Source organism: Etheostoma spectabile, unplaced genomic scaffold, assembly GCF_008692095.1.
Source record: "Etheostoma spectabile isolate EspeVRDwgs_2016 unplaced genomic scaffold, UIUC_Espe_1.0 scaffold00004243, whole genome shotgun sequence".
NCBI lineage: Eukaryota > Metazoa > Chordata > Actinopteri > Perciformes > Percidae > Etheostoma > Etheostoma spectabile.
The window spans coordinates 46,912-64,133 of NW_022603125.1; the positions used below are offsets into that span (position 1 = coordinate 46,912).

At 44.1% G+C, this 17,222-nt stretch overlaps 1 protein-coding gene across 1 annotated transcript in view; it reads right to left on the reverse strand.

Moving 5' to 3' along the window:
- Positions 1–17,029, reverse strand: part of wdr18 (WD repeat domain 18) — a 33,276-nt gene extending 16,247 nt beyond the window's left edge. Inside the window, 9 exon segments of the mRNA XM_032507745.1 lie at positions 3,777–3,901; positions 4,099–4,163; positions 6,295–6,438; positions 8,784–8,925; positions 14,951–14,978; positions 14,981–14,998; positions 15,001–15,082; positions 15,235–15,345; positions 16,771–17,029. Coding sequence (XP_032363636.1) covers positions 3,777–3,901; positions 4,099–4,163; positions 6,295–6,438; positions 8,784–8,925; positions 14,951–14,978; positions 14,981–14,998; positions 15,001–15,082; positions 15,235–15,345; positions 16,771–16,980 — 925 coding nt within the window. The 5' untranslated portion in view covers positions 16,981–17,029.
- Positions 17,030–17,222: the final 193 nt, after the last annotated feature.

Consider the following 17,222-nt stretch of genomic DNA (forward strand, 5'->3'; position numbering starts at 1 on the left):
AATAACAGACCAACTCTGGGTGCATCAGTTATTATAAATAATAACAGACAATAACAGACCAACTCTGGGTGCATCAGTTATTATAAATAATAACAGACAATAACAGACCAACTCTGGGTGCATCAGTTATTATAAATAATAACAGACAATAACAGACCAACTCTGGGTGTGTCATTATTATAAATAATAACAGACAATAACAGATTAACTCTGGGTGTGTCAGTTATTATAAATAATAACAGACAGTAACGACCAACTCTGGGTGTGTCAGTTATTATAAATAATAACAGACAGTAACAGACCAACTCTGGGTGCGTCAGTTATTATAAATATAACAGACAATAACAGACCAACTCTGGGTGTATCAGTTATTATAAATAATAACAGACAATAACAGACCAACTCTGGGTGTATCAGTTATTATAATAATAACAGACAATAACAGACCAACTCTGGGTGTATCAGTTATTATAAATAATAACAGACAATAACAGACCAACTCTGGGTGCATCAGTTATTATAAATAATAACAGACAATAACAGACCAACTCTGGGTGTGTCAGTTATTATAAATAATAACAGACAATAACAGACCAACTCTGGTGTGTCAGTATTATAAATAATAACAGACAATAACAGACCAACTCTGGGTGCATCAGTTATTATAAATAATAACAGACAATAACAGACCAACTCTGGGTGCATCAGTTTATTATAAATAATAACAGACAATAACAGACCAGCTCTGGGTGCATCAGTTATTATAAATAATAACCAACAATAACAGACCAACTCTGGGTGCATCAGTTATTATAAATAATAACAGACAATAACAGACCAACTCTGGGTGTGTCAGTTATTATAAATAATACAGACAATAACAGACCAACTCTGGGTGCATCAGTTATTATAAATAATAACCAACAATAACAGACCAACTCTGGTGCATCAGTTATTATAAATAATAACTTAGACAATAACAGACCAACTCTGGGTGCATCCGTTATTATAAATAATAACAGACAATAACAGACCACTCTGGGTGCATCAGTTATTATAAATAATAACAGACAATAACAGACCAACTCTGGGTGCATCAGTTATTATAAATAATAACAGACAATAACAGACCAACTCTGGGTGTGTCAGTTATTATAAATAATAACAGACAATAACAGACCAACTCTGGGTGTATCAGTTATTATAAATAATAACAGACAATAACAGACCAACTCTGGGTGCATCAGTTATTATAAATAATAACAGACAATAACAGACCAACTCTGGGTGCATCAGTTATTATAAATAATAACAGACATAACAGACCAACTCTGGGTGTGTCAGTTATTATAAATAATAACTTAGACAATAACAGACCAACTCTGGGTGCATCAGTTATTATAAATAATAACAGACAATAACAGACCAACTCTGGGTGTATCAGTTATTATAAATAATAACAGACAATAACAGACCAACTCTGGGTGCATCAGTTATTATAAATAATAACAGACAATAACAGACCAACTCTGGGTGCATCAGTTATTAAAATAATAACAGACAATAACAGACCAACTCTGGGTGCATCAGTTATTATAAATAATAACAGACAATAACAGACCAACTCTGGGTGCATCAGTTATTATAAATAATAACAGACAATAACAGACCAACTCTGGGTGCATCAGTTATTATAAATAATAACAGACAATAACAGATTAACTCTGGGTGCATCAGTTATTATAAATAATAACAGACAATAACAGACCAACTCTGGGTGTGTCAGTTATTATAAATAATAACAGACAATAACAGATTAACTCTGGGTGTGTCAGTTATTATAAATAATAACAGACAGTAACAGACCAACTCTGGGTGCGTCAGTTATTATAAATAATAACAGACAATAACAGACCAACTCTGGGTGTGTCAGTTATTATAAATAATAACAGACAATAACAGACCAACTCTGGGTGTGTCAGTTATTATAAATAATAACAGACAGTAACAGACCAACTCTGGGTGTGTCAGTTATTATAAATAATAACAGACAGTAACAGACCAACTCTGGGTGTGTCAGTTATTATAAATAATAACAGACAGTAACAGATGTGTCATGTGACCTTCTACCGCTCCACCATCGAGAGCCTGTTGACCTATGCTGTGACAGTGTGGCACTCCAGCTGCACGGAGGCCGACAGGAAGCGACTGCAGAGGGTGACAAACACTGCACAAAAAATAATTGGCTGCCCTCTGCCCTCTTTGACTGCCATCTACAAGTCCCGTTGTCTCAGTAGGGCCAGAAACATCCTGAGGGACACCACCCACCCCGGCTCCCATCTCTTTAACCTGTTGCCCTCAGGCAGGCGCTTCAGGTCAATACGGGCCAGAACCAACAGACTCAGGGATAGCTTTTTTCCCAAAGCTGTCACCATACTCAACCTACAGTCAGACTTGCTCTAATGTATTGTATATGTATATTTATGTATGTGTTATTAATGTGTGCACTTTTAGAGAGTTGCTCTCCAAATTTCATTGTACTGGTACAATGACAATAAAGGCTTTCAATTCAATTCAATTCAATCATCCACAGAGAAGTTAATAATAGGACGCTGCTTTCATCAGGTTGGGATCTAACGGGAAACCGTTGTTTCCTCTCGGGTTTTCCCAGCATGCAGCTGAGTGTGTTCAGCTGAGACCAATCAGTCTGTTTTCTGCAGGACGAATGTGCCGGGAGGACGCGTCCATCCGTCCAGCCGGAGACGGATTACCGTCTCCTGGTGGCCGTTTGAAGTGACACCACGAGGATTATGGGTAATTACAAAGTGCCAGTCATGATGGTGTTCCTGTCAGCCGCGGCACGAACATTTAGTATCATTAACAAGATGGAAAGGAAGAGATGGAGAGAGGAAAAGAGAGAGGGAAAGAGAGAGAGGGACAGAGAGACAGACAGAGACAGAAAGAGAGAGAGGGACAGAGAGAGACATAGAGAGAGAGAGACACACAGAGAGACAGAAGGAGAGAGAGAAGGTCGGCGGTCTCTTGATTACCAACCAGCAGAGAGCAGAAAGATGGAGCATCTATTGAAATAAAAACACCTTTGTGGATCAAAACAATCACCCACCTAACCTGACAGGTAACCTGTCAGCAGGTAACCAATTAGCAGGTAACCTGTCAGCAGGTAACCTGTCAGCAGGTAACCTGTCAGCAGGTAACCTGTCAGCAGGTAACCTGTCAGCAGGTAACCAATTAGCAGGTAACCTGTCAGCAGGTAACCAATTAGCAGGTAACCTGTCAGCAGGTAACCTGTCAGCAGGTAACCTGTCAGCAGGTAACCTACCAGCAGGTAACCTACCAGCAGGTAACCAATTAGCAGGTAACCTGTCAGCAGGTAACCTGTCAGCAGGTAACCTACCAGCAGGTAACCTGTCAGCAGGTAACCAATTAGCAGGTAACCTACCAGCAGGTAACCAATTAGCAGGTAACCAATTAGCAGGTAACCTGTCAGCAGGTAACCAATTAGCAGGTAACCTACCAGCAGGTAACCTGTCAGCAGGTAACCTGTCAGGTAATCTATTAGCATCGGAACATTAATCATGTGTCCTGACGTTAGCGCGTGATATTCAACACGCTACAGGAACATTTATCTGTCCTTGCGTGTCTGGTGTGGGCCTCCTGCTTCCTGGTCTGACCCCTCCCTGATTGGTTTTTTTGGGGGGCGGGTTCTTCCTGGTCTGACCCCTCCCTGATTAGTGGGTTTTGTGTGCGGGACTTACCTTTGTGTGCGAGGCAGCGGATGCTCTGCTTGCTTTGGACGTCCCAGAGTCGAACCGTCTCATCGTGAGAGCCGGAGAGAAGCAGCGTCCCGTCCATCGACACCGAGAGACACGTCACCAAGTTCCTGAGACACAAACTCACGTCAGATCCTAAATCTACTTACTGTTAGACCCTTTCATCAGATCCTAAATCTACTTCCTGGTTAGGGGTATCCCTGACCAGCTGTTGGTCTTACCGTTGTCCCTTAGGTCAGGGTTTGGGTCTAGGGGTCTTACCGGTGTCCCTTAGGTCAGGGTTTGGGTTTGGGTCTAGGGGTCTTACCGGTGTCCCTTGAAGACCTGGTTCCCGTCGTTGTCCGACTGGAAGGATTTGTCCCGACTGAGACTCTGCAGATAGACAAAAGCAATTCAAACAACCAAACTTTATTGACAATAACAGGTTTCTTGTTCTCTATGACTACGAGAGTGTCTCCTGCGTGTAGATATATATATATATATATATATATATATATATATATATAACCCTATACACACACACACACACACAAACACACACACACACACACACCCCCATACATAGATATAGCTAGGTCTGTTGTGTCTGTGGTTAGTGTTACTCTCCTATTGTATGGTTGGGTTGTTAAAAAGAGACAGAAACCGAAACCTCCCCCCCGTGGTATTTGTTTGAGTAGCTTCAGAGATCATGGTAGCAGCTGTCGCAATGGTCCCGCTACACGTTCTGCGGTGCCCAGCTACGTCCTGCCACGTCCTGCCACGTCCTGCTACGTCCTGCTACGTCCTGCCACGTCCTGCCACGTTCTGCTACGTCCTGCTACGTCCTGCTACGTCCTGCCACGTCCTGCCACGTTCTGCTACGTCCTGCCACGTCCTGCCACGTTCTGCTACGTCCTGCTACGTCCTGCTACGTCCTGCCACGTCCTGCCACGTTCTGCTACGTCCTGCTACGTCTTGCCACATCCTGCCACGTCCTGCCACGTCCTGCTACGTCCTGCTACGTCTTGCCACATCCTGCCACGTCCTGCCACGTCCTGCTACGTCCTGCCACGTTCTGCTACGTCCTGCTACGTCTTGCCACATCCTGCCACGTCCTGCCACGTCCTGCTACGTCCTGCTGCGTCTTGCCACGTCCTGCTACGTCCTGCTACGTCCTGCTGCGTCTTGCCACGTCCTGCCGCGTCCTGCTGCGTCCTGCTGCGTCCTGCTGCGTCCTGCTACGTCCTGCTACGTCCTGCTACGTCCTGCTGCGTCCTGCTGCGTCCTGCTGCGTCCTGCTACGTCCTGCTACGTCCTGCTACGTCCTGCTGTGCCTTGTAATGCCCACAGTGCCCTGCTACGCCATGAACTACTACAAAGAACTTCTACAAACTACTATTTTTTATGACTGTTGTTGCCATTCTTCATTCCAACCCCAACCTGCCCGTCAGACACCGCCTACCCAGAGTCTGGGTCTGGGTCTGACCGAGGTTTCTGCATAAAACGAGTTTTTCCTCTCCACTGTGGCCCTGTTGCTGCTCTGGAGGAAACTACTAGAACTGTTGGGTCCTTGTAAATTCTGGAGTGTGGTCTAGACCTGGTCTATCTGGAAAGGGTCTCGAGATAACTCTTGTTATGAATTGATACTATAAATAAAATTGAAATGAATTGAAAAGTCTAGGACGCTATGGGGGGCAGGTCTCTGAGCTCCGTGGGCCGGTCTCTGAGCTCCGGGGGGCAGGTCTCTGTGCTCCATGGGCAGGTCTCTGACCTAGGTGGGGCAGGTTTCTGAGCTCCGGGGGGCAGGTCTTTGAGGTCCGGAGGGCAGGTCTCTGAGCTACGGGGGCCAGGTCTCTAAGCTCCGGAAGGTAGGTCTCTGAGCTCCGGGGGGCAGGTCTTTGAGCTCCGGAGGGCAGGTCTCTGAGCTACGGGGGGCAGGTCTCTGAGCTACGGGGGGCAGGTCTCTGAGCTACAGGGGTCAGGTCTCTGAGCTCCGTGGACAGGTCCAATCAGTTTAATTACACAAAGCAGAACCATCTCAAGGAGGATCAGAACCATCTCATGGAAGATCAGAACCATCTCATGGAGAATCAGAACCATCTCATGGAAGATCAGAACCATCTCATGGAGGATCAGAACCATCTCATGGAAGATCAGAACCATCTCATGGAGGATCAGAACCATCTCATGGAAGATCAGAACCATCTCATGGAAGATCAGAACCATCTCATGGAGGATCAGAACCATCTTGAGGAGGATCAGAAGAAATCTACAGCGTGTGAGTTAAATGTGAATACTTATGACCACGTGATATTTCTTTTTAATAAATACATTTCTGTTTTTTTCTGAGAAGACAGGTGCTGAGTTAAGCTTAAAGAGAAATAAAATCAATATTTTTGATTTTTGGAAAATGGCTGCAACGAAACATGGAGGGAAGAATTTAAAGAGGTCTGAATACTTTCCGTACCCACTGTGTATATAAACAGTGTATATATATTGTGTTGCTAGGCAACACAGGACTCACCTGGCTGCACAGAGACACCTGGAAGATGTTTCCGTCACTTCCTCCACAAAACAGGAAGTACTCGCAGGGGTCAAAGGTCACAGACATGATTTCCACATCAAACAGGATGGACAACAGCAACTCACCAGAGGACAACTCCCAGACCTGGGGACAGAGAGACAGACAGGTTAGAGACAGACAGACAGGTTAGAGAGACAGGTTAGAGAGAGAGACACAGGTTAGAGAGAGACACACAGGTTAGAGAGACAGACAGGTTAGAGAGAGAGACAGGTTAGAGAGACAGGTTAGAGAGAGAGACACAGGTTAGAGAGAGACACACAGGTTAGAGAGACAGACAGGTTAGAGAGAGAGACAGGTTAGATAGACAGACAGGTTAGAGAGAGACAGACAGGTTAGAGAGACAGACAGGTTAGAGAGAGACAGACAGGTTAGAGAGAGACAGACAGGTTAGAGAAAGACAGGTTAGAGAAAGACAGGTAGAAAGACAGGTTAGAGAAAGACAGGTTAGAGAGACAGACAGGTTAGAGAGACAGGTTAGAGAGACAGACAGGTTAGAGAGACAGGTTAGAGAGACAGACAGGTTAGAGACAGACAGGTTAGAGAGACAGACAAGTTAGAGAGAGGCAGACAGGTTAGAGAAAGACAGGTTAGAGAGAGACAGACAGGTTAGAGACAGACAGAAAGGTTAAAGAGACAGGTTAGAGAGAGAGACACAGGTTAGAGAGAGACACACAGGTTAGAGAGAGACACACAGGTTAGAGAGACAGACAGGTTAGAGAGAGACAGACAGGTTAGAGACAGACAGGTTAGAGAGAGACAGACAGGTTAGAGAGACAGACAGGTTAGAGAGAGACAGACAGGTTAGAGAGACAGACAGGTTAGAGAGAGAGGTTAGAGAGACAGACAGGTTAGAGAGAGACAGACAGGTTAGAGAGACAGACAAGTTAGAGAGAGACAGACAGGTTAGAGAAAGACAGGTTAGAGAGAGACAGACAGGTTAGAGACAGACAGACAGGTTAAAGAGACAGGTTAGAGAGAGACACACAGGTTAGAGAGAGACACACAGGTTAGAGAGACAGACAGGTTAGAGAGAGACACACAGGTTAGAGAGACAGACAGGTTAGAGAGAGATAGGTTAGAGAGACAGACAGGTTAGAGAGAGACAGACAGGTTAGAGAAAGACAGGTTAGAGAGACAGACAGGTTAGAGAGAGACAGACAGGTTAGAGAGACAGACAGGTTAGAGAGAGACAGACAGGTTAGAGACAGACAGGTTAGAGAGAGACAGACAGGTTAGAGACAGACAGGTTAGAGAGACAGACAAGTTAGAGAGAGACAGACAGGTTAGAGAAAGACAGGTTAGAGAGACAGACAGGTTAGAGAGAGACAGACCGGTTAGAGAGAGACAAAAAGGTTAGAGAGAGAGACAGGTTAGAGAGAGACACACAGATTAGAGAGAGACACACAGGTTAGAGAGAGACACACAGGTTAGAGAGACAGGTTAGAGAGAGACAGACAGACAGGTTAGAGACAGACAGGTTAGAGAGAGACACACAGATTAGAGAGAGACACACAGGTTAGAGAGACAGGTTAGAGAGAGACAGACAGGTTAGAGACAGACAGGTTAGAGAGAGACAGACAGGTAAGAGACAGACAGGTTAGAGAGAGACAGACAGGTTAGAGAGAGAGACAGGTTAGAGAGACAGACAGGTTAGCGACAGACAGGTTAGCGACAGACAGGTTAGACAGAGACAGACAGGTAAGAGACAGACAGGTTAGAGAGAGACAGACAGGTTAGAGACAGACAGGTTAGAGAGAGAGACAGGTTAGAGAGAGAGAGACAGGTTAGAGAGAGAGAGACAGGTTAGAGAGAGACAGACAGGTTAGAGAGAGACAGACAGGTTAGAGAGAGAGACAGGTTAGAGAGAGACAGACAGGTTAGAGAGAGACAGACCGGTTAGAGAGAGAGACAGGTTAGAGAGAGAGACAGGTTAGAGAGAGAGACAGGTTAGAGAGAGACAGACAGGTTAGAGAGAGAGAGACAGGTTAGAGAGAGAGACAGGTTAGAGAGAGAGACAGGTTAGAGAGAGAGAGACAGGTTAGAGAGAGACAGACAGGTTAGAGAGAGAGAGACAGGTTAGGGAGAGAGACAGGTTAGAGAGAGAGAGACAGGTTAGAGAGAGAGACAGGTTAGAGAGAGAGACAGGTTAGAGAGAGAGAGACAGGTTAGAGAGAGAGAGACAGGTTAGAGAGAGACAGACAGGTTAGAGACAGACAGGTTAGAGAGAGACAGACAGGTCCCCAGAGGACAACTCCCAGACCTGGACAAACTAACAGAGTACTCCTACAGTGTGTATTAGTACTTTTATTGCAGTAATCTGAGTACTTCTACTGTGTGATACTAGTACTTTTACTGCAGTAATGAGAGTACTTGTGATGCAGTACTGGGAGTACTCGTACTGCAGTACTGGGAGTACTTCTTCTTCTCACCTTGACGGTCTGGTCTAACGAGGCCGTGGCCACTCTTGCCTGAGTTCCCATCATGCCGCAGTGCAGGTCTGTGATTGGTAGAGAGTGACGAGACAGGACATGACGCGGCTCCGGGGTGTGGCTTAAATCCAGCTGAATCACACTGAAACACACACACACACACACACACACACACACACACACACACACAGACAGACAGACAGACAGACAGACAGACAGACAGACAGACAGACAGACAGACAGACAGACAGACAGACAGACAGACACACAGACAGACACACAGACAGACACACACACACACACACACAGACACACACACACACACAGACACACACACACACACACACAGACACACACACACACACACACAGACACACACACAGACACACACACAGACACACACAGACAGACAGACACACACAGAGAAACCCACACAGACACACGCATACACAGAAACACACAGGAACCAAATAATGTATATTAACTTGTAATAATGTATATTAACTTGTAATAATGTATATTAACTTGTAATAATGTATATTAACTTGTAATAATGTATATTAACTTGTAATAATGTATATTAACTTGTAATAATGTATATTAACTTGTAATAATGTATATTAACTTGTAATAATGTATATTAGTCTGTTAAATAAAACACTAACAGTATCACATGTTATTTTTGTGTGTGAGCGTTATGAAGTAATTTATTTAGATTATTAGGGTGAAATACATTTTACCTATCTCTATATATAACTAAGTTAACACTAACTCTAAGTTAACACAAAGTTAACCCTAACCCTAAGTTAACTCTAAGTTAACACAAAGTTAACCCTAACCTTAAGTTAACTCTAAGTTAACACAAAGTTAACCCTAACCCTAAGTTAACACAAAGTTAACCCTAACCTTAAGTTAACTCTAAGTTAACACAAAGTTAACCCTAACCCTAAGTTAACACAAAGTTAACACTAACTCTAAGTTAACTCTAAGTTAACACAAAGTTAACCCTAACCCTAAGTTAACACTAAGTTAACACTAACTCTAAGTTAACACAAAGTTAACCCTAACCCTAAGTTAACACTAACTCTAAGTTAACACAAAGTTAACCCTAACCCTAAGTTAACACTAACCCTAAGTTAACACTAAGTTAACACTAACTCTAAGTTAACACAAAGTTAACCCTAACTCTAAGTTAACTCTAAGTTAACCCTAACTCTAAGTTAACCCTAAGTTAACACTAACTCTAAGTTAACACAAAGTTAACCCTAACCTTAAGTTAACTCTAAGTTAACACTAACTCTAAGTTAACCCTAAGTTAACACTAAGACTGAATCCCATTCCTTCCCCTTACCCCTTCCCCTAGCTTTTGCGCGTTCACGCGGGACCTAGTGCTGTCCCAATACCTATTACGACCTAGGGGTAGGGGATAGACCGAGGGGTAGGGGATAGACCGAGGGGTAGGGGATAGACCGAGGGGTAGGGGATAGACCGAGGAGTAGGGGATAGACCGAGGAGTAGGGGATAGACCGAGGAGTAGGGGATAGACCGAGAGGTAGGGGATAGACCGAGGGGAAGGGGATAGACCGAGGGGAAGGGGATAGACCGAGGGGAAGGGGATAGACCGAGGAGTAGGGGATAGACCGAGAGTAGGGGATAGACCGAGGAGTAGGTATAGACCGAGGGGAAGGGGATAGACCGAGGGAAGGGGATAGACCGAGGGGAAGGGGATAGACCGAGGAGTAGGGGATAGACCGAGGGGTAGGGATAGACCGAGGGAAGGGGATAGACCGAGGACTGGGGGTAGACCGAGGGTAGGGATAGACCGAGGGGAAGGGATAGACCGAGGGAAGGGGATAGACCGAGGGTAGGGGATAGACCGAGGGGTAGGGGATAGACCGAGGGGTAGGGGATAGACCGAGGGGTAGGGGATAGACCGAGGGGTAGGGGATAGACCGAGGGGTAGGGGATAGACCGAGGGGAAGGGGATAGACCGAGGGGAAGGGATAGACCGAGGGGAAGGGGATAGACCGAGGGGTAGGGATAGACCGGAGGGTAGGGGATACCGAGGGGTAGGGGATAGACCGAGGGTAGGGGATAGACCGAGGGCTAGGGGATAGACCGAGGGGAAGGGATAGACCGAGGGGTAGGGATAGACCGAGGGCTAGGGATAGACCGAGGGGTAGGGGATAGACCGAGGGGTAGGGGATAGACCGAGGGGAAGGGGATAGACCGAGGGGTAGGGGATAGACCGAGGGGTAGGGGATAGACCGAGGGGTAGGGGATAGACCGAGGGGAAGGGGATAGACCGAGGGGAAGGGATAGACCGAGGGGTAGGGGATAGACCGAGGGGTAGGGGATAGACCGAGGGGTAGGGGATAGACCGAGGGGTAGGGGATAGACCGAGGGGTAGGGGATAGACCGAGGGGAAGGGGATAGACCGAGGGGTAGGGGATAGACCGAGGCATCAATGGCTGCCCGTCGACCAGAGAGACTCATACATGTACTTTCAGCTTAAATAATTGATTAGAAAGTTACAACAGTCTTGTTTTGTGGTCTATGCAGTCCTGTACATGTATACTTGCAACCATGTTCCTAACTGAAACTTTTTAAAAATCGCTAGCTTGCAATGCTAACGCTAACGCTAACGCTGAACAGTCCCACATATTTCTGCCTTGAATGGACTGTATACATCACATAGATTGTATAGCTATATATATATATTAATATTAACGTGTACGATACTATACGGTGTACGGTATTTTTTAGTTTTGTGACTGTGACATGTTAGTTATGGTTCTAATAGTTGATAATGGTTCTGTAACATCATTTTATGTAACGTTTTGCTGGTTATGTTCAATTTATCACCAATAAAGACAGATTTTTGTCAAAATGTTTTTGTGAACATCAATGACATTCAAAACGGTGATAACTGAAACAGATACACACACACCATGTATACAGGGTGTATATGTATGTATATGTACACATGATACATGTGTATACACATTTGTATTGCAAACAGACCTAAGTACTACACAGATAAGAACATCTGCCTCTACACCACCAAAGTGAACCTAAAATATATAAATATTTAAATGCATATGACACATTGGTCCAAACCCACACAATCAACAGAGACAGCCATCTTGGAAGTTTGTGATCACTACTGCATGGTGATGTCACCAAGAGGTGTCCCATTTCATAGGGGTATGTTTTCACCCCTACCCCTTACCCCTTGGTTTCAAGGGCCAAGGGGTAGGAGTAAGATGGAGAAATGGGATTCAGCCTTACTCTAAGTTAACACAAAGTTAACCCTGACTCTAAGTTAACTCTAAGTTAACACTAACTCTAAGTTAACACTAACTCTAAGTTAACACTACGTTAACCCAAAATCTAAGTTAACACTAAATCTAAGTTAACCTTAACTCTAAGTTAACACTAAGTTAACCCTAACGCTACGTTAACCCTAAGTTAACCCTAACTCTAAGTTAACCCTAAGTTAACCCTAACTCTAAGCTAACCCTAAGTTAATACTAACTCTAAGTTAACACTAACCCTAAGTTAACACTAACTCTAAGTTAACACAAAGTTAACCCTGACTCTAAGTTAACTCTAAGTTAACACTAACTCTAAGTTAACACTAACTCTAAGTTAACACTACGTTAACCCAAAATCTAAGTTAACACTAACTCTAAGTTAACACTAACTCTAAGTTAACACTACGTTAACCCAAAATCTAAGTTAACACTAAATCTAAGTTAACCTTAACTCTAAGTTAACACTAAGTTAACCCTAACGCTACGTTAACCCTAAGTTAACCCTAACTCTAAGTTAACCCTAAGTTAACCCTAACTCTAAGCTAACCCTAAGTTAATACTAACTCTAAGTTAACACTAACCCTAAGTTAACACTAACTCTAAGTTAACACAAAGTTAACCCTAACCCTAAGTTAACCCTAACTCTAAGTTAACACAAAGTTAACCCTAACTCTAAGTTAACTCTAAGTTAACACTAACTCTAAGTTAACACAAAGTTAACCCTAACTCTAAGTTAACTCTAAGTTAACATTAACTCTAAGTTAACACTAACTCTAAGTTAACACTACGTTAACCCAAAATCTAAGTTAACACTAAATCTAAGTTAACCTTAACTCTAAGTTAACACTAAGTTAACCCTAACGCTACGTTAACCCTAACTCTAAGTTAACCCTAAGTTAACCCTAACTCTAAGCTAACCCTAAGTTAATACTAACTCTAAGTTAACACTAACCCTAAGTTAACTAAACTAAGCATTTCCACTGACTTCACCCAATATGTCCTATCAGTGTAGTGTCTCCTGGAGAGACAGGATCAACAAAGGCCACAGAAAAGGCAGTGGTCCCCAAAACAAGACGGCCAGGAGACATTTTAAAGAGCACATGTGCAAGAACGCATCCTGGTCTTCATATGGCGTCACTCCAAAACATCTGCGACTTTGTTAGGAATCGGGGCTTTGAAGAAGAAAAGTGTCACATGACACAGGTCATACAGGACGTAGATTACCAGTCACATGACACAGGTCATACAGGACGTAGGTTACCAGTCACATGACACAGGTCATACAGGACGTAGGTTACCAGTCACATGACACAGGTCATAAAGGACGTAGGTTACCAGTCACATGACACAGGTCATACAGGACGTAGATTACCAGTCACATGACACAGGTCATACAGGACGTAGGTTATCAGTCACATGACACAGGTCATAAAAGACGTAGGTTACCAGTCACATGACACAGGTCATACAGGACGTAGGTTATCAGTCACATGACACAGGTCATACAGGACGTAGATTATCAGTCACATGACACAGGTCATACAGGACGTAGGTTATCAGTCACATGACACAGGTCATACAGGACGTAGGTTACCAGTCACATGACACAGGTCATACAGGACGTAGGTTACCAGTCACATGACACAGGTCATACAGGACGTAGATTACCAGTCACATGACACAGGTCATACAGGACGTAGGTTACCAGTCACATGACACAGGTCATACAGGACGTAGATTACCAGTCACATGACACAGGTCATACAGGACGTAGGTTACCAGTCACATGACACAGGTCATACAGGACGTAGGTTACCAGTCACATGACACAGGTCATACAGGACGTAGGTTATCAGTCACATGACACAGGTCATACAGGACGTAGATTATCAGTCACATGACACAGGTCATACAGGACGTAGGTTATCAGTCACATGACACAGGTCATACAGGACGTAGGTTACCAGTCACATGACACAGGTCATACAGGACGTAGGTTACCAGTCACATGACACAGGTCATACAGGACGTAGATTACCAGTCACATGACACAGGTCATACAGGACGTAGGTTACCAGTCACATGACACAGGTCATACAGGACGTAGATTACCAGTCACATGACACAGGTCATACAGGACGTAGATTACCAGTCACATGGACACAGGTCATACAGGACGTAGGTTACCAGTCACATGACACAGGTCATACAGGACGTAGATTACCAGTCACATGACACAGGTCATACAGGACGTAGGTTACCAGTCACATGACACAGGTCATACAGGACGTAGGTTACCAGTCACATGACACAGGTCATACAGGACGTAGATTACCAGTCACATGACACAGGTCATACAGGACGTAGATTACCAGTCACATGACACAGGTCATACAGGACGTAGGTTACCAGTCACATGACACAGGTCATACAGGACGTAGGTTACCAGTCACATGACACAGGTCATACAGGACGTAGGTTACCAGTCACATGACACAGGTCATACAGGACGTAGGTTACCAGTCACATGACACAGGTCATACAGGACGTAGATTACCAGTCACATGACACAGGTCATACAGGACGTAGGTTACCAGTCACATGACACAGGTCATACAGGACGTAGGTTACCAGTCACATGACACAGGTCATAAAGGACGTAGGTTACCAGTCACATGACACAGGTCATACAGGACGTAGGTTACCAGTCACATGACACAGGTCATACAGGACGTAGGTCTATTAGCAAATATGTGACTCTGTGTTTCTGTTTCTGTGTGTGTGTGTGTGTGTGTGTGTGTGTGTGTGTGTGTGTGTGTGTGTGTGTGTGTGGTGTGTGTGTGTGTGTACCTGACTAGACTCCACACCAGAGCCAGGTATCTTTTCCTCCAGAAACAAATGGCTGCCGTCGTCTGTGAACTTCAGACACGTGACGTCCTGATAGTGACGACTGAGGACGGACAGCAGCTTCCCTGTTGACACCTGGACCAATCAACAAGCAGGGATTATAAAGATGACCAATCAGAGAGCAGGGATATAAAGATGACCGATCAGAGAGCAGAGATTATAAAGATGACTAATATAACCTGATATATACAAGGTCTAGGGGGTCTGGACCCTGGAAGTGGACTTACCTCCCACAGGTAGAGGGCTTCGGCGACGCCGGCGGCGAGGAAGAGCCCGTTAGGAGACGCAGAGAGACAGGTGACCACACCTGGACACAGCAGCTTCTGCTGGAGCTGGTCCTGGAACAGGGAACAGGAAGTCTCACAGGGAACAGGAGGTCTCACAGGAACATATTACATTAACATATATATATATATATATAAATATTTATTATAACACTGTAACATAATATACTGTTATAGTAATATACAACAGAATATATATATATATATATACACACACACACATACATATATATACTGTATATATATATATAATAACAACAACAACAATGAAGTCAAGTCTCCTTTAACCTAAACAGGAAGTCTGCACTAACCACCAAGGCAGATTCATTGTAGCAATTTAAAACGACTGATTTCTGAATGAAGTTTGGTGGAAAACTGGTGATTTTGTGTATTTTCTGTTGTAATTGAATATATAATATAGACATTCTTTTCCACTATGATACCATTACAACTTTCTGCATTTTTTACACACTGCTCCTTTAAACAAGCTCCAATCTAACTTTACTGTAAGGGAACACCATGGATATCTTTCTTTGTATTGTTATAGTATGTATGTGTGTGTGTGTGTGTGTGTGTGTGTGTCATATGTCTGTGTGTCTGTGTATGTATGTTGTGTGTAAGCTATTGGACACCTTCATTTCCTTCAGGATAAATTAAGTATCTCTAACACCTTGTAGTAGCCTTCCTCCTGAATCTGAATTATTAGTTTTACGTCAAAGTGCAGTGAATAAAACGAATCATTTTAAATAAAGTTGGGTAGGTGTTTTTCAGCCAAATTCACCAACAGGCCAACTGGTTGATAATGAGTCTTATAATTTAACTACAGAAGTGAGTTAGTGTTTTTTATGCAAGTGCAGATATTAAATCGAGTGTTTTGTAAAGGGGGTCTGGTGTAGTGGTTAAATCTAATGTTTTGTAAAGGGGGTTTGCTGTAGTGGTTAAATCGAGTGTTTTGTGAAGGGGGTTTGGTGTAGTGGTTAAATCGAGTGTTTTGTGAAGGGGGTCTGGTGCAGTGATTAAACCGAGTGTTTTGTAAAGGGGGTCTGGTCCGGTCAGGTATACTGGTGTAGTGGTTAAATCGAGCGTTTTGTAAAGGGGGTCTGGTGTAGTGGTTAAATCGAGTGTTTTGTGAAGGGGGTCTGGTGTAGTGGTTAAATCGAGTGTTTTGTAAAGGGGGTCTGGTGCAGTGATTAAACCGAGTGTTTTCTAAAGGGTTGTCTGGTCCGGTCAGGTCTACTGGTGTAGTGGTTAAATCGAGTGTTTTGTAAAGGGGGTCTGGTGCAGTGATTAAACCGAGTGTTTTGTAAAGGGGGTCTGGTGCAGTGATTAAACCGAGTGTTTTCTAAAGGGGGTCTGGTGCAGTGATTAAACCGAGTGTTTTCTAAAGGGTTGTCTGGTCCGGTCAGGTCTACTGGTGTAGTGGTTAAATCGAGCGTTTTGTAAAGGTGGTCTGGTGTAAAAGGGTCCGGTCTGGTCTACCTTCCTCTGGATCTCCCACACATTGATGAAGTTCTTGCCCAGCTGCGCGGACAGCAGGTACTCCCCGCGGAGCACGGTGAGGGTCCGGGCCGCGCTGTTCCCGCCCCGGTACGACAGCAGGCTGGAGCCGCTGTGCAGGTCGAACACGGTGCTGTTCCACATCTGCGCTGCGGAGTCGCTGCTCACGATCACCTCCAGAGGAGCCGCCATGCTGGCTTCACCACAACAAGACCAGACACACGCGGACACAGATGGGCCGGCGCGCTGAGACGTCACTTCCGGGTCCGGGTCATACAGATAACAGTGAACGCCCACTTTAGTTTCCTCTTTAATAATAATAATAATAATAATCTTTATTTATAACACACACATATATAAATAACTATATATGATAAAATATATAAATGTAATAATATATATAAATAAATATATATGAATATATAAAATATATA